This window comes from Carassius carassius, chromosome 36, assembly GCF_963082965.1.
Source record: "Carassius carassius chromosome 36, fCarCar2.1, whole genome shotgun sequence".
Taxonomy (NCBI): Eukaryota; Metazoa; Chordata; class Actinopteri; order Cypriniformes; family Cyprinidae; genus Carassius; species Carassius carassius.
Window position 1 is genome coordinate 12632495 of NC_081790.1, and position 25545 is coordinate 12658039.

The window sequence follows — 25545 nt, forward strand, 5'->3', positions numbered from 1 at the left end:
AGGGTCACATCTGAAAATTCAAAGAAGAGCCTGATTCAGATCACACCAGTTCTGACGTTTAACCTCCATCAAAAATGATCACAAATTAAATAGCCTAAAAAATTGAAATTATACTTTCTTAACCAATTATTGTTTTTTGTTCCATAAATCCGATTTTAACAATTACTTTCACTTCATGAGGGTCAATGATAGTGATTTAGCTAATTTGCAATAGGTTTAACTGTTGAAATTTACTGTTTAAATTGGTTAAACCTATGAATAGCCTAAGCCTACTATTAGTCAGTGTTTGTTATGTCACTCATTTGTGAATTTCAAGCAAAACAACGCATTAGTGGAATAAGTTACACAGCTAACACAGCTGCACAGCTAACAGCAAAAACTCCATGTTTCATTCTGTATTCTAGTGCAACTTAGCTGTTTCATCGGGACAGTCCAACGAAATGGTTAGTCGCGTTATAACTGAGCTTTCGCACGGCTGAGGACGAGAAGTCGCCTATGCGGTCTCAGTATACGGCACTAAAAGAGAATGAACACACGAACCCCTGCGAGAATGAGTGCGCGCGCGCGCGCGCGCGCGTGTGTGTGTGTGTGTGTGATGGAATAGAGAAGGCGCATGTGTGATGAGTGTGTATGTATATGTAGACACTGCCCACCGCTGTCGCGCTCCCCCCATCTTGCATGTCTACCGCCGGACGGAGTCGCACCAGGGTTCGTGCCACTGCAGGGGAAGAAACCCGGCAAGAATGGATTTCTAACAACGTTTTCCTTTCTGTCCTTTACCCAACTGACGTCATCCTCAATGTCTCTCACAAATTTGAACTAACAAAATGAGGATTTCTTGTAATCAGCTTTTACTGCTATTCTCTTGCGTTTGGGGACTTACTATGGGTGCTTTTCCGAGCAGCGTTCAAATCGGTAAGTACAGCGATTCATCTAAAAAAAAACACGAGCTTCACATTAAGTGCGTTAAACTGTGTCAATTGGATGACAAAAATAAGACCGTCTGCACTGGGGTCAACTGCGAATGTCAGTGCGCAGATAATGCGGTTGGAAGTAGGTTTTGTTGCATGATAGCAAAGGGTAATTTTGGGAGGAAATAGATTTTTGGATACTTTTTGTTTGTTTGTTTTTAGCTGTCAAACTGATCCTTCTGCCTCGTTTTGGTTATGCCACAACTGCAGTGCTCTCCGTGGCACAAACGGGATGTTGTTCTGAAGGTGGATCATCAAAAAGGGCATAAGCGCAGTGAAAGTTTATTTATTTATAAATGAATGCTTGGTAAAATTAAAATAATTTGGATATATAACTAGATAGCGATTTAAATATCGCTTCTCCACCTCGTCAATGGAAAGTGGTTTAATTTATTCCAATACTGCATCAAGCCCTATGTCATAAGCCCTGAGACTCTTGGTGCCTGTGAGATACATGATCTCTCATATTGTTTGAACGAGAATAGCATATGTAGTACTGTTATTTGAGGAATAGAATGCCATAATCACACTATAAAAATATATCAAATCTGCGTTAAAAAAAAAAAACCGGTCAGCTGTGCTTGTGTGAAATTCAATGTGGTGACGTTTCAGGCATTAAGGGAGGTGTTTTGTTGCCTTATACATTTTGTATGTTAAGACATTATGTTTGACTGATTATTGAAAAAAAAAAGATTAATACTGAGTAGGCTAACTTTGACCGAAAATAATAGTTAGTAAGCTATGTATTTCTTTTTAGTCAACGAAAATAGTTCCAAAAGTAGTCAAAGTGTAAAGCTTTTTGTGTCACCTAGCAACATGCGGATTAAAAGCCAGAGTGGAACTGGAATGGAGCGATAGATAGTTCCTTGCTCTTAGCATTCTGTATTCACTCAGTTCTAGTTACACTCCGGGTTTTCCATTTCACGGTCCCCGCCCACTATAGTGAGAGAAACCCACTCTGGAATGTGTGGAAAAAAAGGTGTTAGCATATAAATGTATATACATACATACAGAGAGAGAGAGCGCTTTTCCCACATTAGGCATCTTAGAATACCCCATATAAGCTGTAGCTTCGTTTTTGATGTCCGGCCCAATGCTCCCCTCTACACAATAAATGCTTCATATTATAGCACATTATAGAACAGTTTAAAATATAAATAATTGGCTACATTATAAAAGCTCTGGTCAAAATTATAAAGCAGGACATTTCTGCAGGAACTCTCATAAAATAATAATCATAATAATAATTGCTTGATTTATATAGGATTTCAATTAAATTTATATTGCTTTCCATCTGGTTTATGCACATGCGCACATTTTCGCGCACGCAGATAAGACAGATGTTTAAATGTATGTCGCTTGCTCTCGGGTCTCAGCACCCAGACATACGCGCTATACATTCAGAAAGACATCTACAGAGAAGAATAAAACCAGAAAAGGCACGTTTGTCGCTGGGTAAAACAACTTAAGTTACAGCACACATCTGCCTAAGCACCCGTCACATCAACCTGAGTTTGCCTCTTGGGATCGTTTAATATAAAGTGCACTTCGAGCTTTGGATAGACCGTGCGCTTTCTCCTCAGCAGTTTGCTTGCTCTGTAGTGCAGTAAAGTGACTGCACTAATAGAGTTTCTCCGTGCACGACAAGTAGACGCAGATCAATAATGAAATTTGAAGAGTATTTTCAATATCGATTAGTCGTCGAAGACCTAATTTTGGCAATACTTTTAAGTGAACTACATGCATTTTCTTGTTGAATGTAGTAAGGATTTTCACCGTGAATAATTATGGCATTATGGCTTTATGGAATTATGGCTTTCTCTACTTTGCTTTTTCAGCAAAAAACATACACATACACATATACAGCAGCTTTTTATACAGTAAAAATGGACATATGGAAATATGATTTTTATTACATACTTTTTATAATGCACAATCTTTATTTGAACCTTAATCATATATGTGAATAATGGGGTTATTCGCCTATAAAAGCTCACTGGAGTGTGCAAGTGTGCATTTGACTCATCTGATGTGGCATGTTACTTCAATTTCAGTATCCTTGAACCATGTTTTTTTTTTGTACTCATATCTATTTTTCTTCTAAATCAAATAACCAGTTTTCTATATGACGTTTTTGTTGCAATGTGTTATTTCTCCCTCTCTTACACCTCTCTTCTTTCTTTCTCGCAACACACTCTCTCTCTCCTGCAGGCGGACTGTTCATCAGGAACACAGATCAGGAGTACACTGCCTTTCGGTTGGCCATTTTCCTTCACAACACAAGCCCTAATGCATCTGAGGCCCCCTTTAACCTGGTACCCCACGTGGACAACATTGAGACTGCCAACAGCTTTGCTGTGACCAATGCCTGTGAGTGCCACCTGAATCTGCATACTGGATATATACATTTATGCTGTTTTAGCCATAGAAATAGAGAAAGTACAGTAGGTGATTTTGTTGGTAGACCTAGAGTTGGTTTTGATTAGTCCTATTTGAAAAGCACACAGTTTAAGCCAATAATAATCCTACCTGCGATGTGAACTAAACAGAAGCAGCACAGAATGCCTCCATGCATTGTGATAGGGATTGCCTGGCCCCCATCCAGTCAGCACTGGTGTCTCTTTGTGAAATCTGTCCTCCGGCTCTCAGCTGGCACAAATACAGGCTAAGTGCATGTAGTGTACGATATATTAGTGTATGCACCCTTCCCCCAATGCCCTGTGCAGGGGGTTCTCACTGTGTGTTCATGTGTGTGAATGTTTTGTGTTCTGCTGCCATATGTGCTGGCATTGCATAAATTGTATTTGTGTTCAGATTTTGCAGTAATACAGTCTAGGTCTGCCATAGTTTGTTTGTAAACCCCTTCTGGTGTTTCTGCTGTGTGGTCCCATGTTTAGGCCTGTGGGCCAGAACGGTGATTATCCATCAAGCCAGATCCATGATGATGTCGCATAAAGGTGTACAACATTTCCCAGAATGTGTTTTTACCACTTCCCATCATGCTTAGTGGTTTATGGCATAGGGTCAGAGGTTAATAGTGAAGATCAGCCATGGTTGTGCCTGGACTTCTGGTTCTTCCTCCTTGTGTCCAGTTCACTTGCTATTTTCGTCATGTTATTTTCAATGCTCAGCTATAACCACAGCATACACTGTTCCTTATTTTCTTGTTATCTACTGTGCTCTGATATGAAGTGATACGAGGACCTGTGCTTCCCAGACAATTGTGTTTTGTGGAAAGTTTGAAAATATGCTACACAAGAAATGTATTTCTTTAACGTCTAGCAGAGAAAGCGTCATAAACCCAATGCAATCAAAATTGGAGTTTTGCAGCATTTCTGACTTGGTTTGGGGGCGGGGCCAGTGCGTTAACTGTGTAAAAAATAATTGCATTATTTTCTCATAACTAATTAATTAAGTTATCACTTTAAAGCCCTAATATGTTGTTATGACAAAATAAATACATAAAATAAGTAAATGTTCTTAAGGCCAGTGAAAATCAGAACTACTGAACCAACTGTGAAAAAATCTTTACTGTTGAGCCCTGTTGAGCACTGACTAGCAAGTAGTAAATCATGTTTTATAGCTGTGATTAAAATATTGTGGCTGTTTAAACAAAAAAGACAATCCTTCCAATGTCCTGCCCACAACTTTCTTTTTCCCGCTCTCATTAAGTGATTTCATATGATCTTCGTTTTCCTTATTTTGACATGTATGTTATCAGACGCGCTATTCTTTCCGTCAACACTTACTCGTCGCTACACAAATTCTTACACTCCTCATCCGGTGTCATAACAAGCTGTGTTCTCCACACTCTAAGACTTGTCCCTGATGATAGAGTCAGCCCCTTGAGTGATAATGATGAATTTGTCTGAAATTTATATAGCCCATTTAACCTTCTCAGCAGATTAAATGCACACGCCGCCATCGTGGTAATTCGAGTCAGCCTGATAAGTTCCTGTCCTATTACTGTGTATGAACAATCGGTTTCAGTTAAACAGATTAATCGCCCGGTCCGTCACTTTCCATTTTGAGCTTAGTGTAAATCACTGCATAGGAGCGGCAGCCCTGCTTGTATAGTAGACAACAGACTACCAGCGGTCTGATGTGTAGTGCCACATCCTTGTCATCTCTCAGCCTTTCCTTCCTTCCTCTGTGGCTGTCTGCAGCTCTGTTGCACATGATGGCTTTTATTCCTCACTGGGGAGCCACCGCTGCCATGGGAGGATGAGTAGAGGACAGATTATTCGCTCCCAATGATCTTTCTGCTTTCAGCCGCGTGTTTCTTTCCCTGCATCCTCTCAGTTCTGCAGTGTTATTTTACTCAGTCGATTGTTAAATTAAGCGGGGAATGACAAATGCATGTTTTGGGGGAGGGTGAGGGACAATTTCGCATAGTAGGGATTTGTGTGACCTCTAGGACAGCCGTGCAAGTGGGTGTGTTTTCAGCATCTCGGCAGTGGGTATGTCAACTCAGCAGCATAGTGCTGATGAAAGCCTCTTTTTGTGTAATTCAGTCATAGCCGAGACAAGTTTGTTTCCTGCCGTCATATCAGTGTGCATGATAGCATCGCCACATGGGCATATGCCCCTCTCCACAGATCCATGCTCAACCTATTTACTCGCAGCACCACATGAGTGAATGCTGCTTTATAATATGAGCAAGGCAGTTGGATGAAGTGTTATTGGTGCTTTTAAATGTTCCCGTCCTGGTGTGGATTTACTCTTTGTTTGGATTTAATAAAAGACCATGTTTGCTATTCTACGTCTCCATCATTCCTTCTGGCAGCGTTATGTGACAGAAGATCTGACCGAGTACCGTTAACCTTCCGTTTTTCCCTCAGTTTTTTTCTGCATTTTTTCCAGTGTTTTGTTTTCTGTTTTCCCCATGTTCCTATGAATGATCTCGCCTGGAAGTTTACCTCCCTTGCCCGAAAGTAACTTTCAATATTGGAGTATATGGTTGAGTTCAGTCAGCTAGCCGTTTTACCATCTCCCCATCGACCTTCCAGACACCACTGGAATGAGCTGGAGGGAAGCAATCATCAGGTGTCTGGAGAGTGTCTACCCCTGATCCGGAACATGGCCAGACCCAGAGCCCAGCCCAAAATCTGACCACTGGGTGGAGCTCAAGCCCAAGCCCACCGCTGACAGAGAGTCGTGACCGATGAGCCATCTCATAGGACTGCGACAGAGCTGATCCCTACCTCGGCCTTCTAGATCCCCACCTCAGTCGCCAGTGCCATCTGCTCCGCCTCGGCCCTCCAGATCCTCCCCATCACCCTGGCTCACCGGCTCTCCATCTCTGACCTCTGGCTCCTCCTCCACCTGCTCCACTGCCTTTAGTCGTCCCCCTGCAGTCATCAGCCCTTCCTCCTCCATGGCTCCTCCCTCCATCGGCTCAACTGTGGGTCGACTTTATGGCTGTGACCTGGGTCCCACCTGGCACAGCATGCTCCAAGTCCCTCGTGTTTCCACCCTGGCTCCTCTCTCCGTCTGATCCTCCCTGGCTCCTTCTATTTCCTCCTTGGCTCCTCCCTCCATAGTCACCTCCTTGGACTCTGTCTGCCGGCCCCCTCTCGGGTGTCTGTCCTCCTCCTGAGCCTCCTCCCAAGTTCCCACCCATCCCTCCTTCTGTTGTTGTTACGTTGTTACTGTCTTTGTTGTGTTTTACCTCCCCATGTCCCCCATGACCCAGTTTCTCCCCTGTCTAATTAGTCATTCTGTTCACCTGTGTTCCTTCCAATTCCCTCGTTATCCTGTGTAATTAAGCCCTAGTCTGTTTAGGCTGTGTTTGTCAGAACTATATTTTGTGAACGTGTGTCATCTTCCCTTCCTGGTGTGGATTTACCCTTGTTTGGATTTAATAAAAGACTGTGTTTGCTATTCTACATCTCCATCAATACTTCCGGCAGCATTACGTGACAACATACAATATATATATTTTTTAATATTTACATGTTTTTATATGTATATATTTATATAATTTATACTGTATTACAGATAAATATATTTAATATATAACCAACATATTTTTCTTAAATATATACATGTATGTGTATTTATATAGACACAATAAATATACACAGTACACACACAATTTAACTTTTATTTAACTTACATTTTATTGTAACTTCATTGCGATTAATCATTTGACAGCACTAGTTGAAATGTATAAAAATTAGCTCACACAAAAGTCACTTTCAAACCGAACAGCTTTTCTGTTCTGATCAGCGCATGATCAACTTGAAGACTAGCGAACATACTGTAGCATGTAACTCCCAAACGTCTGAATTCATATTAAAATGACTGGATTTTGCTCACAAAATTTCACAGATTAACAGTAAATGTGACTTCACCTTTATGGGTTTGGTATCACTGTTACCAACTCTTGCAAGACAAATAAGCAACCTTAAAAAACAAGCCCAAAACAATACCAATAAATGAGCTTGCAACATATTTAACTGAAACCACTGTTTTATCTGAAAAGCAAAAACAAGCTATTTTACAAAAATCTGCCAACTGCTACAAAGGTGGGAACAAAACTCATCAATCACCTGTGAGCAGAATAGGACTGGAGAGTTGGAAAAGGAGAAAAACACAAAAGCTTCAAAGGGGAGCTTTAACATAGCCACATATATTTATAGCCATATTCGAACCATATTTACCATATGTACTTTAGTATTTTTAAAAGACTACTTGTTTTTTATTAAAGTCAGTGATAATTACTACATTACAAAAACATTGTAAAAATGTAACATTAGGCTAAAAGAAAGTCATCCCACTCCTCTGCGTCTACTATCCCTTACGAAAGGAAAATATATTTACCAATATATTTCTTAAAATATATTGTGATATATTGTAATATATTATTTTCCCTTTTTATTTTTTAATATTTTATATATTTGAATACATTTAATAATATATTGATGATGCATATATTATATAATATATTGCAAAATATACAAATGATTGCCGCTTTCAATATATTGCAATATATTGGAAAAAATAAATATATATAAGAATATATGCCTAATATATTACATGATATTTTCCAATATACTGCAATATATTTTTGTTTCATAAGGGATCATCGCTAGGATTACATCGTCATGCGCCTTATTTTTGAATGTGATTTTCTCCGATGAGGGGAAGGAGGGGGCGGGACATTTGGCAAATTACGCTGCAGCACTTATATTATTGCACTGGTTGGATATTAACTGTGAGCAGACAGAGTGCCATTCAATGCACTGGAGAATATGGTGAACATAAATTTAAGAAACAAAGTTGCTTGTCAGATTTCCCTAACAAGCAATCATATTTTTTTTAAATAAGCCCCAAAAACCGCAACCTGTGGTTTACAAAAATAGAAGCCCAAAGTTGCGTATAATACATAGAATTGACAGCTCTGTTTGGTATGACATGATGGTGTGTAAACAATGACAGAACTGTAATTTTTGGGTGAGGTTTCACTATTGGAAACTAACAAGGTCATTTGACTTTTCAGTTTTTCATTTGACAAGCCTGTTGCTCCCTAGTAATTTTTTTTCTGGAGCACTGTAGACTGATTCTGGCTTTGTTTTCATTGACCTTGATGTTGTTTAAATGATAATATCTGCACTGCACTTCATTACAAGCTGCCTGACTCTGGCTCATACAATGGCATGAGTTTGGGTTGAGACTACTTGCCAAACAATGAGACATTATTTTTCAGACCCTCTTGACAGCCTCCAAGTGCCCATGATTTGGCCTTTTTCTTATTATGTGCAGTTTTGTTTGGTACCGTTAGTGGTACAGAGACAAAGAACTTCACATTTAGAGTGCAAGTATATGCTCTTTCATTTATTGTGCTCTTTCATTTGTCAAATCAGATCAGAGACACTCTGAACAGATTGTTAGAAATTAATGGGAGGAGCTGTAAAACTATGGAAACAGTGTGCAAAATAATATCTTCAACAGCGACTTTGTTCTGCTCCATCTGGTTTTAAAATGTATTGAGCTTTCTATCCGGCCCTTTATGAACACCGCAAGAGTCTCTTGCTTTGTTTGGTCTGTCAACAGAGAAGATTATGTGCCAAACAGATAGGACTGTGTCCATGTGTGTGTTTAATGCCACGATGTCCCTCTGTCCCCATCATTCTCTCAGAAGGCTTTCTCTTCCAAGAGGTTTGGCTAACCGAATAGATAAAAAGAGAGAGAAACCGCACAAGCTAAACAGTGACGAAAATAGCCAGGGGCTTGTGGGGACTGTTTCTCCAGATTGTATCCCTCTGTGAACAGAATCCATCCCATATCGCTGTTCCTCCCTCTGTCTCACTTTTTCTATATCATGCATATAGTATCTCAACATGGTAACTGTCTGTCTGTCTTTCCTCCAATTTGCTTATTAATGCGTGGGTCTAATGTTTGCATAAGTCTCACTGTAAATCCTGAATCAATAGTTGTTTCCTGCAGCCATCTGCAGTGAGAGCGAAGGGGGGGTGAAAATCTCCAGTGAAAATCTCAAGTTGTTTGATGGAGAGTCATGCTTCCTTCTTTCAGCTCCAATTCTCCTTTTATTGACCGAATGATATGTGTATTGACAAAGATTTGTCAGTAATTTAAAGCTGTGTCAAAATAGGAGATTCTCCTTTTGTCTTAGGTGTTTTTAAACTTTTTGATGCCAGGGAGACATGTAGATCTCCTTTATATGTTGAAACAAAGGCAACGTGAAATTAAGTGAAATAAACCTGAAACGAAACATAAAATTATCACTGTCAGTAGAATACAGTAAAAATGATTACTCTTTTGACTTAAGACAGTCTTTATAAAACTTGATGTTAAATATGATTATTTTTTGATAGGTTTTTATAACACTGAAAACAAAAGTGTACATAATAAACAAACAAACAAATGAATGAATGAATGAATTAATTAATTAACATCATCAAATCTGTAACCCTTTGCAGCCTTCTTGGGGTCCCCGAACCCCAGTTTGAAAACCCCTGTCCATGTTGTTGTTTTACAGAATATCTGTATTTTGTATTCATTACTTTCTTTGTCTGTCTTCATCAAAAGTCTGCAATGTGTCGACATGCTTTAGTAAATGTATGGTAGAGTCTCTTTTTGCACTCTGCTGAGCCATTTCCTCTCTTCTTCCCTGGAGGCAGGGCTCTGGAAACTCTTTAAGTGGTTGGGATTCACCTCGTGATTTAAAGTCTCGGGTGGCTGGCTCTCTGAGGATCCTGGGCATTATTTTTGGGTTTGGTTCGATTCTCCCCCTGCTTCAGTGGGCTCCGCTGTCCATCTGAATGAGTTCCAGTGAGGATCTGTAAATAATGAAGGGATGGAGGTGACTGTTTGGGCTATTGGGAATGTTGGAGAGGAAGGATGGGTATGTAGTGGTACAGGGTTTTCGCGAACAAGACATTAATATGGCCAGACAGTGCAGAGAAAACACAGGGATGTCCAAAACACTACAAACTACTAACGAAAATGCAAACTGTATTGAAGCTATTTAATGGAACGGGATATTTTAAAATATTTATTTATAAAGATATTATTTATTATTTCTAATATTTTGTACATTTTATAGAAAGAAAAACACAGTTAATGAAACTAAGAGACTTTTTTGAAACAATGTATCATTAAATTATTTATTAGATTAAGTACTCATTTATTTAGACAAACTATTCCAATGCAGTAGTTCACTATGGTAAAAAGGTTTATCAGCTGTATATACTGTACACTACTATTCAAAGGTTTGGGGTCAGTAAGTTTTTAAGATTTTTCTTCAGCAAGGATGCGTTAAATGTATATAAAGAAAAAGGACAGTAAAGACATTAATCATTTTACTAACTATTTCAAATAAATGCTGTTCTTTTTAAGTGTCTATTCATCAAAGAATCCCGGAAAACCTATTCACAGTTTCTACAAAGATAATAAGCAGCACAACTCTTTTCAACAGTGAAAATCAAAAGTGTTTTATGAGTATCAAATCAACGGAATGATTTCCTAAGGACATGCGACACTAAAGTCTGGAGTAATGATACTGAAAATCATTACTCCAGACTTTAGTGTCGCATGTCCTTAGGAAATCATTCCGTTGATTTGCTACTCATAAAACACTTTTGATTTTCACTGTTGAAAAGAGTATTAAAATGTATTAAAATATAAAGCAATTTTTTTCACTAATTAAAAAATTGTACAGTAAATACTACAGATTTTACTGTGTTTTTGATCAAATAAGTGCAGGTATAAGTGCATAAGATACTTTTTTCAAAAACAAAAAATCTTGAGAAATCTGTTAACAAGTGTGTTTGCCGAGGCCAGTTATTTTCTATGGATTCTTTTCAGTGGGCTCTACTGCATCTATCTTAGTGCTGCGCCAATATCTCCACAGATTAGAGCCTTTGTATACGTCTCAAAGTGTTCGATTCACTGAGCAGCTGTCTCCGTCGAGGCCAGGTAGAGCCGATAGATTGGAAACCCTCTGAACCTCTTTCAAAGTCCCTTTCTCTCCCCGTGGGATTCGTACCTATGGCACCTTCCTCTGTCCTTCAAGCTGTGCTTCAGAAACATGGCTGGGCTGAAATGATGGATCCCCTTAGACCCACGCACAAGGACGACAGGCAGGCAGGGATGGGTTGATGCAGGGGACGGGTTGGCTGTCCATCAACTCTCCTCTGGCAGGTCCAATGCTTTGTCAGTCTCCTTTCATGATTTTTGCCAGCAGATCAGACCGACGCTACAGGGGAAACACAGATGCACACTCCCCTTGCATGTGATTGTGGATATTAGGACGGGTTGGGGTAGACTCTTGAAGATAATATTTCATGCTGGACCACCAAAACGTCACTCTTATGCATTCCCAGGTCAGTAGGAGAAAAACCTTTAACATTTTCGGATATTATCACCTCATTAAATGTATAAATTTGCTTGGAAATTGCTCAGTTTATTTTAGTATAATACTGATAAACAAGTATAGATATTTTTGTCAAGGGCCAATGGTAATACTTCTTAAAGGCATAGTTCACTCAAAACGGAACATTCTGTCATTATTTACTCACCCTCATGTTGTTTCAAACCTTGAGTTTTTTTCCTCTTCTGTGGAACATAAAAAAAGTTGTTTTGAGGAAGGTTGGTAACAATTTTGGTGACCATTGACTTGATGAAAACACACTGAGAAATTTCTGAAATGATCTTTTATGTTCCACAAAAAATGTGGTTAAGTAAATAGTGAAAAAAGTAACGTCCCTTTAAGATGGCAACTTTTCAGTGTTTCACTAAGTAGGAAAGAGATTTTAGAGCTTCTGTGGAGGTGAAGAATTTTAGCAAATAACAAATAAATGAAGGCCTGTTTGCACAGAGAACAAAACTATAAAGATAAATATAGTAGTATGTTAGTATGTTTAAATTAAAAATGTACCCACACTTGCATCAATAATAAAAAATGAGGCCTTTATAAGTAATTTAATCTTAAATAATGCATTTGCAGGACAAAAGTCGCTAAAGTGATGTTTCTAAGTATAGTGTTGAATGTTACACCAAGAAACTTGGCAGAATCAGTACAAAGAGATTGGTAAAATCAAGTTTGATGAGGTCTCTGGATTGTCATCAATGCAATTAAGAATCATCCTGATTATGAATACATTTGCCATGACTGATTATGACTTTAAACAAGATGGAGTCTCAAAGTATTTCTACAAAATATGGCCTCTGCTGGCTTATTTCCATTTGTGTCGCTATTCTTCAGAGGATTGGGAAGTGAATATGATCTCCTCATCCCCAGCTGTCCCAATTTGCCCCGTGCTTTAGCAGCAATTGATAGTAAGATATATGCATCATCTCTGGTTATTTTTATAACTGAATCACATTTCTTGGGTAATGAGAGAACAGCATGACAAATGAATAAATTTTGCTATGAAGTAAGATTGCTTTTATTTGTTTGTTAGATCTGTCAGTTGCTATATGCCATGACCAGAATGTTTGATCAGCCATGGCCTGTAGCCCCAGCCTCGTCTGCAGTGACTGTATCTGCACTACACACTTCCATCTTGATATGAGTCACTCAGCCACCTCTGCGTTTGAGCGAGTCAGAATGATGGAGAGGTGTAGACAGCGAAATGAAAAGCTATGGATGGAAGGATGGATAATGCAACAAGGAGCTGACATGGGAGAAAAGATGAATAAGTGCCTGGTGGTGAGGAATGGCACAGAGTACAGGACCAGACAGGTTTATTATTCCAGGCATCATTTGGATTTTGCAGTTAGGATTTTTTGTTAGTATTTCAGTTTTTAATTTTAGTACTTCAGTTTCAGGTCCAGTTACTTGCCAAGTCAACATTTCTACATTTACAAGTTTATTATTATAACACATTATTATCAATTGCTTTTGCCTGTGCAGTTCTCTTTGCATCTATTATTCATTGTAACCCCTAATTATGGCTGGCGCAATTTTTGATATTCTTATCAAATGTTAAATTGTTAGCCAGGTTGCGTAAGACCCACTCTTGTTTTCTTTTCTTTCTTTTTTTTTTTTTTAGGAAATAAATGTTTAATTTTTTTTAAGTTGTATTATATCCCACCTGGTTGAGTTGGTTATGTAACTAACCTTTCCCTTAACAATTCTAATGGGGGAGGTGTAGATGGAGAGAGGACTTGTGTGAACTCTGTTGCTTACTGTTAATTACTTACATAGTTAGACTAGAAGCCTCTCTTGTGTACTGCCCAAATCTTCCTCATTGCTGTTTCTCTTTTTTTATTTTCTTTGGCAGCATCAGCTCCTCAGACAGGAAGATGCAATGAAACAGTAATTTAAAAGGAAGTACAAAGAGGTCGACACATAATTCAGAGCTTCTAATTGAAAGAAGCAAAGCAAAAGAGATACAAGCTGCGATTTGATCAGCGATGCTGTTAGTGAAGTTTCGTGTTTCAGAGATCAGGCTGAACAGAAGTTCCTGTTCCTGTCTGCTCCCTGAGTATGAGTCATTTAACATGGCACTTTCTGAATCGCTACTGAAAAAGAATCATTATACAACTGTTCCTGTCCTTGAATCTGATTGGTTGAGCTGCTTTCCAAGAGCCCTAATGTGGTCCAACAGCACTAGGACTTTCACTGTCATTCAGGTCATCTGTTTTTGCATGTTACAAAGTGACTGTCTAGTCAGTGTATGAGTGGTGGGGGTTTTTAGTGACTCTTTCTGCGGTTCCATTGTTAGTAGGAGGTGACTAGGGAATGTCTGTATGAGTGAGTCAGGGAATCATTCAAAAATGCATATTCGTCTAGGACTAGCTGTGTCTAAAATTGCATACTGTCTGTGTTTTCAAAAGTACTGAGTCAATACATTTTAAAAACATAACAATACCAACCTTTCCATGGTATTATTTGTATGGAGTACCAGGTCGATCCAGTACTCGCTTACAGTTGGATACTTTCAAATGTTCCTGTATTTGTGTGAGTGCTTCGTGAAGAGCATCAAATTTTTCTGTTTCAAAGATTCCGTTTTTTTAGGGTTAGGCCAATCAGAGGCTTTTAGGTCAGAATCTGCTCAAGTTTGATCAGCGTGAGCTCTCTTTTTGCTATTACAAACCAATTATGAACACAATAGACCATAAATAAGATATAAATTTTGCAATGTAAGCAAATTGTTTTATTGTTACTAGGGATGTAACGATACACCGCAAGCACATAAAAAAAAAAAAATTCAAATATGTGCATACAGAGGTAACCAAGGAAATGCTATATTGCCTGTGAATTTGCGTCTCATTCAAGTCATCAAGTCACCTTTATTTATATAGCGTTTTTAACAATACAGATTGTGTCAAAGCAACTGTAAAGCATTAATTGGAAAATAGTGTCAATAATGCAAAATGACAATAGTAAACACACATTTTTCAGTTAAAGGCAGTTCATCATTGAATTCAGTATTGTCAACATCCAGCTCAGTTCAGTTTAATAAGTATCTGTGCAATCAAGTCAACGATATCACTGAAAATGAAGTGTCCTCAACTAAGCAAGCCAGAGGCGACAGCAGCAAGGAACCAAAACTCAGCTCATCTGCTGTTTCTGTTTCATGCAGATATTTTTTATGTAGCCTATAGTTTCACAAAACTAAAGACCATTCTGTTTTTGATTCAAATTTCTAAATCATACATTCTAATTTAAATTAAAAACATGTATGCTGCATCTTTGTTTGGATAATTAATAAAATGAAGTGGTTGCCTCTAATTTTAAATGGCAAGTCTTAAATCTCATTTTGTTAGAAAGAAAAATTCATGAATCATGAAATCAAAATCGTGAATCAAATCGTGAGTTGAGTGAATCGTTACATCCCTAATTGTAACAGGAGTTTTTACTCAGTCAGTAAGCTTGTGCTGTGTGTGAACTGAAATTGATTATAAAGGGAGCGCTCTTTGCTCATTTCCTGTATATTTGAATAATATTTATTTTTCATGTTGCTAAGAAGACAAGGTGGAACGACAGCCGTATGAAATTGTGGAACTTAATATGAAATTTCGATGTTTAATATAGAAATGATTGGGACAAAAAATGACATGTGAAAATTAATCTGTGTGTTATGTTTTGCAGTGCAATTTGCTTGTTCTATATAGTAGTATTCATTCATTCAATCATTTGCTGAAACAATTCATTCTAAACACTGATTCATTCAGGATCTAAACACAATTACTGTGTGCTGCTCATAACAAACACACAATAATGTTCTGTGTATTATAAGCGAATCCTGTAGTTTTGTCGAATGCCACCTTAAATACCTGAGCTCTTTAAAGTCGGGTGAATTCTGGTTTCTTGTCCATTTTTTTTAAAATCATTCAACAGCTTGAAAAACATCTTTCTGAAAGTAATTCAAACAATATTGTTCCTCTGTGTCATTATTGTTATAGCTGCAGTCAACGTCCCTATTCCCATAGAATTTGGATGATAATTAAAAACTTTATAGTTATCATTATTGGTGTAATTGGCCTCTCTCATTCTTAGCTTTGTGTTTACTGAACTGTTATAGAAAAGCAATACCATTTAGCATTAATGTGAAGTGTAGATTAACTCCCAAATGTGGCTGATTGATTTGGGTTTAAGGACATTAAAATATAGTGATTTCAGTCCATCCCCCAAGTTGACTTTTAGCTGAGCTTCGGCTTTATCGATCAAGACATTAATACAGTAAATACACACCCACTGGAGATAAGGCCAGGCAGGGATATTCCTCTGGAGTTTTCACTGCACTTCAGTTGCTAATTATCATCTTAGCTTATTATGACTTATAATATACTAGATTAGTTTAAATAAACCTTAGGAGAATGGACATTTATAGCCTATGCTCAAAGTTAGCTAGATAAGCTATCAGGGGAGATGCTTGATTTGCTGCATCGTCCTGTACACAAAGCAACCAGGTCTCTATTCTGCACGGTAATCACGGGTGATATTGTCAGGTTCGGGTACACAGGAGACGTGAGATCCAAGTGCAGTGTGAGATTTATTGGGCAATCCAAAATCAGAGTCAAAACAAGCCAGGGTCGTAACCAAACATCAGTCCAAAACAGAAACAAACAAATAAACAAACAGGATCAAGAACAGGAACTAGAAAACTAGGAACACGAGGAAACCCGGTGATGGAAAGTAAGGACTCCATGCAGACAAACAGAAAAGGACTGGTTAATATAGGGAGGATAATGACTAACAAGTGAAGACACCTGAGTGCAATTAACAGGAGTGCAATTACTGTGATGAAGAGACAAGGCTAGTGGGAATTGTAGTGCCTACAGTGAGGTGCCTATGGGGAAGTGAGACCACTAGTGGACACCCAGGGAAACAGAGACCAGACAGAGTGACATTACCCCCTCCTCCACGGAGCAGCTACCAGATGCTCCACCCGAACCCAAGAAGAGACCAAGGAATACAGAAACCAGGAGGGAGGTGGAGCGGCGGAGTACCAGGGGGAGGGACGGAGGGCCAGGTAAAATGGGGAAACAGAGACAAGTGCAATTAACAAAAACAAGGAACCCAGGAGGGAGGTGGACCGGCGGAGGACCAGGGGGAGGAACGGAGGGCCAGGTAATAGAGGGTAAGAGAGACAGGAAGTGTCAAAAAAAAAAAAACACAAGTCCAGGGGAGAACAGAGAGTTCAGTGGCCCAGGGCTGAACCGACAGGGCAGGAATCCAGGGTGGAGCAAGGTGGAATTGGAGCCATGAGGTTAAGTCAGAAACCCACCAGGGCGGCGCAGAAGACCACCACATCCGTGCGGTCGAGACAGAAGCCCACCAGGGCGGCGCAGAAGACCACCACATCCGTGCGGTCGAGACAGAAACCCACCAGGGCGGCGCAGAGGACCACCACAACCGTGCGGTTGAGACAGAAGCCCACCAGGGCGGTGCAGAAGACCACCAGGGCGGCGCAGAAGACCACTACAGCCGTGCGGTCGAGACAGGAGCCCACCAGGGCGGCACCGAGGACCACCACAGCCGTGCGGTCGAGACAGGAGCCCACCAGGGCGGCACCGAGGACCACCACAGTGGGATGGATGATACATGAGAGCAAGTCTGGATAGGCAAGTCTAAAACAGAGAACATGAACAAGATAAGGGTGGCCTCCGTGCCCACGACAGGATTAGTCGAGCGCTCAGAGAGTTCGGCTGAGACGTGGAGAGGCTCTGGTAGTTCATCAGAGACGTGGAGAGGCTCTGGTAGTTCAGCACAGACGTGGAGAGGCTTTGGTAGTTCAGCAGAGTTTAGACTGGATTCAGGAAGATCAATGGGGACTTGACTCTGCTCATGAAGATCATTGGTGACTTGACTCTGCTCATGAGGATCATTGGTGACCTGACTCTGCTCATGAGGATCATTGGTGACCTGACTCTGCTCATGAAGATCATTGGTGACCTGACTCTGCTCATGAAGATCAATGGTGACTTGCATTTGCTCATGAAGATCAATGGTGACTTGCCTTTGCCCATGAAGATAGTCGGTGACTTGACCCTGTCCTTGAAGAACACCGGTGACTTGACTCTGTCCTTGAAGAACACCGGTGACTTGACTCTGTCTTTGAAGAACACAGGTGACTTGACTCTGTCCTTGAAGAACACCGGTGACTTGACTCTGTCCTTGAAGATCACCGGTGACTTGACTCTGTCCTTGAAGATCACCGGTGACTTGACTCTGTCCTTGAAGATCACCGGTGACTTGACTCTGTCCTCGAAGATCACCGGTGACTTTACTCTGTCCTCGAAGATCACCGGTGACTTGACTCTGTCCTCGAAGATCACCGGTGACTTGACTCTGTCCTCGAAGATCACCAGTGACTTGACTCTGTCCTTGAAGATCACTAGTGACTTGACTTGACTCCTGAGGTCTAACTGTGGTAGTGCTTGACACTCATGAGTGTCAACGGTGACTTGACCTGACTCTGGAGGGTCAGCGGTGACTTGACCTGACTCTGGAGGGTCAACGGGAACCTGACCCGACTCTGGAGGGTCAACGGGAACCTGACCCGACTTTGGAGGGTCAACGGAAACCTGACTCGAATCTGGAGGGTCAACGGGAACCTGACTCGACTCTGGAGGGTCAACTGTGGCTGTCATCCTGTGTAGAGGCGCTGGACAAGCGGCCATATTGTGCAGTGGTGCTGGGCTGGCTGTCCTACTGTCTGTAGACCCCGGTCTAGAGTCGGCCATCCCACCGAGAGAGACAGGTGTGGCTGAGTCATCCCACCGAGATCGATGCTTTAGGTAACTGGTGAACCCCCAAAAGTCCAGGATCTCCAGCCCCTTCATCTCCCACCCAGGCAAAGGGTCATCCAGGCAGTCGTTGAATAGGTCCTTCAGGGCCTCATCATTATACCCCAGCCCCACTGCCATTGTCGAGAACATTTGCGCCAAGCCACCCACCTCACTCCCCTTTAGACGGAGAGTGGTTAGGTTTGAAAGTCTCCCCATACGCTCCTCTATGGTGGCTGGGGAACATATACGAAATCCCACACTGCTGGATCTTGGCATGATGGAGTCCTTCTGTCACGTTCGGGTACACAGGAGACGTGAGATCCAAGTGCAGTGTGAGATTTATTGGGCAATCCAAAATCAGAGTCAAAACAAGCCGGGGTCGTAACCAAACATCAGTCCAAAACAGAAACAAACAAATAAACAAACAAACAAACACAATCAAGAACAGGAACTAGTAAACTAGGAACAAGAGGAAACCCGGTGATGGAAAGCAAGGACTCCATGCAGACAAACAGAAAAGGATTGGTTAATATAGGGAGGATAATGTCTAACAAGTGAAGACACTTGAGTGCAATTAACAGGAGTGCAATTACTTTGATGAAGGGACAAGGCTAGTGGGAATTGTAGTGCCTACGGTGAGGTGCCTATGGGGAAGTGAGACCACTAGTGGACACCAAGGGAAACAGAGACCAGACAGCGTGACAGATATAATGCAGCATAGCCAATCCTAAATATAAGAATATATAATCTCTTGTTTGATAAAGCTTACTTACTTCTCTTACATTTTCTGCAGTGGTAAACGCAGATGTTTAATAATCTATTCTGTGGTCAGTGTCGTCAGTCATTTTATTGAGCGATATGAATTCATTTGTTCTTTTGAAGATCCCACAAATTGTTCTCCTAAATCATCACACTTCATTGATAAATGGCCTCGTCCATTATATGGTTTTATCTCATAACATGTAGAATGACTGACGGGATTTCCTCAGAGGCCTGCCGCATTCCCAAGTGTCCTTCAGTCATTAAATCCAGACATTAAATAGAGGCACTGTAATAAATGTAGAATGTGGGGTCTAACCTTTGACCTCAGTCCCCGTGCAACCGTTTTCAACCCTTGTTGTTTTATTACTAGTAGTTAATCATTGATTTACCTGTAGGACTGTCAAAATATAATTTTGAAGGTCATCCAAAAATGATTTTTTTTTTTTACTCCAGGCCATCTAAGATATGTAGATGTGTTTGTTTCTATATCAGAAAAGATTTGTCCATCAATTCATGTTTTGTGAAGTGAAAAGACATTTAGGCTTTGAGACATTTTTAACTTTAAACCATCACTTCTGACCAAAATTCCAGTAAAAATTCTATAATTTATATGGAGTTTATTTTCCATAAAAACTTCCAATTTTATGTAATTTTTCAGCAAATTTTCATTTTTGGTTGAACTATTCCTGTAATTTAATGCAATAAATATAAAATGTGGTAAAATATATAGCCTACAAAAAATCAAATAGTGTCTTCAAATGCTGAAATGCTGAAAAACAAAAATGCAATGTTATGATGTCTTCATGCCCAAAGTGTAGTAATAAAAAAATGAGAATTTTCAGGCGTGATTGAGGCAAATATCGCACGTTTGCGGCAAACGCGTTGCCCAATTTGTGTCTATTATCATATTTGCATTGACTTGCACAAATAATTACAGTAAGTTTACTTTTGGTGTGCACACAACAAAACAATTAAAAATATTGCAAACTTGATCGGAAAGTGTAAAAAAATAAAATCTAGAAGACAAATCGTATATTTTATATAAAGTAATGTCTTTGAATTGTTTTTCCTTCTTTCCTTTCCTTTTTTTATGCAAAAATTCCTAAAAGGGGCTAATTCACTTAATCTACATGTCATGTAATGAACCTTTGTTTGTAATCATAGAGTTTGGGCTTTTGATTAGTTACATCACTTTACAAAGTGTGTGCCCTTTTTCTATAATCTGTTTAATATGTACAGTGTTATGAAAAGCCATTATCTTTACACATAAATATGTAATGTGTGTACATACAGACAAACTATATATATGACTCTAGACTGCTGACTTTATGAGTCCACATATCAAAAGGAAGAAGGATGGCCTCCACACGGTCCAGGTCCACAGTGCTTTGTCATTACGGTGCAGGCAGACGAACAGCTGCTGTGAGAGGCCTGTGTTCCACAGCCATGCTGGACTTACGACGCACAGCACACTTTCAATTATATGGGTCGTGGGCTGGGTGCCAGGCTGTGTAGAGATGGGTGCTTTCCAATTACACGGCAGGGCTTGGCTGCAGAGTGAATCAGCCGTGGACGAATACACAGACATGCTTGCATTTTAGCCCACACACAGACTTGCACGCGAGGGTGCTTTGACCGATAGCACAACTGGCTTTATAGAGACACGTTTCATATCAGGAATAACTATGTGCATTGTAAGACTCTCAGTATAATAAATCGCTTTCTCGGCTAATGAAGCGTATGTGTCAAATGAAGGTTTGTGTTTGAGAATTTTAAAGCCTTTCTGATTCTCTACTGAGGTTTGTCTAGGGAGAAACTTTATAGAGTGCTTATTGATTTGTTTAACACAAGGTTCTTGCTCCCTGCTTCCAATGAAAGTAGAAAAAGACAGGAGATCTAATCCCATGTTTTCAATGAATTTTAAAAGTCGACTTGGCACTGGTTACATGTTCTGTCTGGATTAAAAGGTTACTTACAGGGTTGTCAGTTTTACCTCATTTTGTTCACTAAGCGAGATAAATGATTTGTGAAAATTATTTGTGTACTTAAAATCTGTACATTTCTGTTATATTTTTTGATTTGCATGTAGGGAAACCAAGGTTTAATTTCTGACCTTATAAAATATATTTTATTTATATATACAATACTGTTCAAAAGTTTGGAGTCTTTGAAAGAAGTTTCTTATGCTCACAAGGCTGCATTTATTTGCTAAAAAAACAGTAATGTTATGAAATGCTATTATAATTGTCTATTTAAAAATTTTAAAATATATATTTTTTGGATGGAAAAGCTGAATTTTCAGCATCATTACTCCAGTCTTCAGTATCACACGATCCTTCAGAAATCATTCTAATATGCTGATTTGCCCAACCATTTAACCATTTTGCATTAAACATTTTTTGCTTATAAATGTTGAAAATGATTGTGATGCTTAATCTTTATGTGGAAAAATTCTTTGTTGAATACAAAATTCAAAAGAAAAGCATTTATTTGGAATATAAAACTTTAGTAATTTTATAAATGTCTTTCCTGTCACTTTTGATCATTTTATTGTCATTGCTGAATTTAGACGTCTAAAAGTGATTACAGCCATAAAATTTAAGAAAAACTAAACGGCTATAATTGTGTTTTGTGAAACAAAAGTATTATTAAAAATACTTTTGTTTCACATTCTCCAGTTGACACTTCTGGTTACTCAGAACACAGTGAGGTCCTAATGTGGCTTCTTTCTATTTCGGTATGCGGTTCCATTCTGCTCTTAGAAAAGAGCTGTCAAACAAAGCCTCCCTGTAAAACACATTTGTACAAAAAGACTTGACCTGTGGGACAAATGACCCTGACAGATTGCTGTATGACTTGCAGTCATTCTTCTGCTTGTAAGCACTGACCCACGGGTCACCACAAGGACCAGTCCCTTCCAAATTAAAGGGATAGTTCACCTAAAAATTTAAATTGACATCATTTACTCACCCTCAAGTTGTTCTAAGTCTATATGAATGTCTTTCTTCTGTAGAGCACAAAAGAAGATATTTTGAAGAATGTTGGAAATCAAACGGTAGCCATTGAATTGAATCAATGTTTGGTAACCAGTGTTATTCAAACATCTTATGTTCAAACAGCTGACAGTAGCCATTGACATCAATAGGATATTTTTCTATTGTAATCAACATCAATAGATACCAAAAAGTGTTACCTACTTTCTTCAAAATATCTTCTACTATGTACACCAGAAGAAAGAATTAATAAAGCTTTGGAACAACTTAAGGTTAAGTAAATGATGACTTTTCATTTTTTGGTTAACTGCACTCTTAAATATAAAGGTTCCAATAGGGTGTTAGATGCCAAAGAAGAACAATTTGGTTCCCAAAAGAACCTTTCACTGAACAGTTCCTAAAATAACCATTTTGAAGAAAAAAAATTTGACTACAAAAAAACTTTTTTGCATTTGAAACACACCTTTATTTTTTATTTAGAGTGAAGGTTCCATGGATATTCAAGGTTCTTCATAGAACCACTGATGCCGATAAAGAGCCTTTAAGAGTGCATTTCTTAATTTTATGACAAGTCGCATTGACAAATTGCAATAAAATTTCCATTTATTAGCAACACAAATATTATTTCAGATTTTTAAATATAAAAATGATATAAAAAAAGAAAATTACAAAAAAGTAATTTCCTTACAAACATCATTCCTTGCTTCTCTTAATTATTTATATCAGCCATAGCTTCACAGATGTTGTGTCTCGATAGACATGCATGTAAGAGCTCATTTAGCAAAAATGCAGTGGAAGACGCACGGCAAGGGAGTGTGATTTTTCTATATTAAGACGTGTTATGTGAATGTGTGAGAGAGAGCAGCTGAACGTGCATAATGCAAGTGTGCAAGTGTGAATCTGTGTTTGTGTGTGCTTTGGGGCACATGCACACGGGGAAATTACAGGTACAAAAAGCGCTCCTTTTAGAGCCTTAAAAAGTGTTTCCATGGTGATGAGGTCAGGACTAAAGAGGCAGGAGAACGCTAATTATTCCATCGGTCACCTCTCGCCAGCCTTGGGGACTGAAGTGCATGTGTCCTTAGGTAGTGTATCTCTGTATTTTATATTTATATTTATATTTATATATTTAATGTTCATAAACAGTGACAAACGCATAGAACATTGCTTTATAAAAATACAAAGTAGATGCCATCCATACAGGTTTATAGCCATGACTAATTTGCAACCCTTGTCCCTAGTTAGGCTTGTAAAATTAAAACAGAAATTACAGAGTACTGAATTAAAAATTATAACTATTAAAATACATACAATAAATACATCCCATTCATAAAATTAGATATGGGCTTAAATAGATGTAGAAATCTCTATAAAACAGAGTCTAGACACATTTAACAATGCAAAAACACGAAAGTATGCATATGTCTGTGCATGCTAACATATGCAACTTTATGTTTGTATGCATTGTGTTGAATCCTGTACAGTCAATGTTCACAGAGTTGTTTCAGTTTCAGCCATTGCTTTAAATGTGTATTATAAACCTTGAGTTCTGTCATTGTTTTAATTTCTGATGGTAAGGCATTCCACAGACTCCTGAACGCTACGTGTTAAAAAGCGTGGCTCGAAACTAAGAGGAAGTGGAGATGCTATGTGCAGCCTCCCGTTTCTTCCATTTCAGAGCGACAGGAGTCTCACCATGCTTCATGTAATCAATGGTTATTTTTAGCACAGCTCTCGGTTTTCGAAAGAGTAAAGGCCATTCAGATAAATGGGATTTTTATCATTAGTCACAGACAAAAGAATAGGCAACAGCAGGGCATGTCTCTTGCACAGTTAGGGGTTGACATAGTGCTTTACTGGCTCAGTGGAGTTCCAGTAAAGGCTGACTTACACTCCTCGGTCTTTGTAAAGCTCTGGCGTTGTGTGTGTTTATGAGCTTAGGCCAGCGGTTCAGAGAGAGATAAATTCCGGGCCCAAACGGTGTCGATAATGCTCGTTACAGTCCATAATGAGGTCACAGGCGCTCTGTTGGGCCCTGATAAAGATTTATAGAGGCTGTGACTCATTGGAGTCCCTCTGTATGCAGGGCCGTGCCACGCAGCCCTGCCACCACTGGACACAGGAAGTGCGTGCCGAGACGCCCTCGGCACTATGCTATTGCTTTCCATGAAGAGGGTACAAATTAGTGTCTCGTCAATTTATTCTAAAGCATTAGAGGCACGCAACACTTTTATTAGTAAGAACTGGGTATGTTAGATAGTAGATGACAAAACATTTATTTGCATTACATTTAGCTGGTCTTAAACTTGTTGTTTTAGGCTGTAAGAACTTTTGCATGTTGAACAGATATTTAAAAAATAAAATAAATTGAATTGTAAAATATTACATATTGTTGATATTAGTACTTTGGTAAGCTTTTATTCAATATATTACTAATATCAGCACAATGATCTGTTCAGTACAGTATATACTACATATTAGTTTATACAGTTTAAAGTATGCATGTAAATGACATAATTAAATATTTTAATAACCTAGTGCAATAAGTTTAATAATTGTACTTGTAAAAGTCTCTTTGTGTTCCATTATTAAATAAAAATGAATAAATCTTCATTGTGCACCCAAAATTTTAAATGTTCTCCTAAATTTTTTAACCATCAAGCCTTGCATATGTAAATATGGTAAACATGGCTTTGTAGTAGACATTTGACAGACATATGCTCTGTTAAGTTTAGGGTTGGCAGGATTTTTATTTGAATAAAAAAACAGTAATATTGTAAAATATTATTTGAATATATACTGAACAATATTATAAATGCAACACTCTTGTTTTTGCCCCCATTTTTCATGAACTGTACTCAGAGATCTAAGACTTTTTCTATGTACACAAAAGGCCTATTTCTCTCAAATATTTTTCACAAATCTGTCTAAATCTGTGTAAGTGAGCACTTCTCCTTTGCCGAGATAATCCATCCACCTCACAGGTGTGGCATATCAAGATGCTCATTAGACAGCATGATTATTGCACAGGTGTGCCTTTGGCTGGCCACAATAAAAGGCCATTCCAAAATGTGCAATTTTATCACACAGCACAATGCCACAGATGTCAC

The 25545-nt window shown here is 39.0% G+C and overlaps 1 protein-coding gene across 5 annotated transcripts in view; it reads left to right on the top strand.

The window, feature by feature from the left end:
- Positions 1 to 579: 579 nt before the first annotated feature.
- LOC132117193 (glutamate receptor 4) overlaps positions 580 to 25545 on the top strand; it is a 103571-nt gene continuing 78605 nt past the window's right edge. For 2 of the 5 annotated variants that reach the window (XM_059526298.1, XM_059526301.1), the window contains exons 1-2: positions 580 to 915; positions 3183 to 3341. In XM_059526298.1, coding sequence (XP_059382281.1) covers positions 828 to 915; positions 3183 to 3341 — 247 coding nt within the window. In that variant the 5' untranslated portion in view covers positions 580 to 827. The remainder of the gene's footprint in view (positions 916 to 3182; positions 3342 to 25545) is intronic. The other 3 variants (XM_059526296.1, XM_059526297.1, XM_059526302.1) reach the window with 2 other exon arrangements.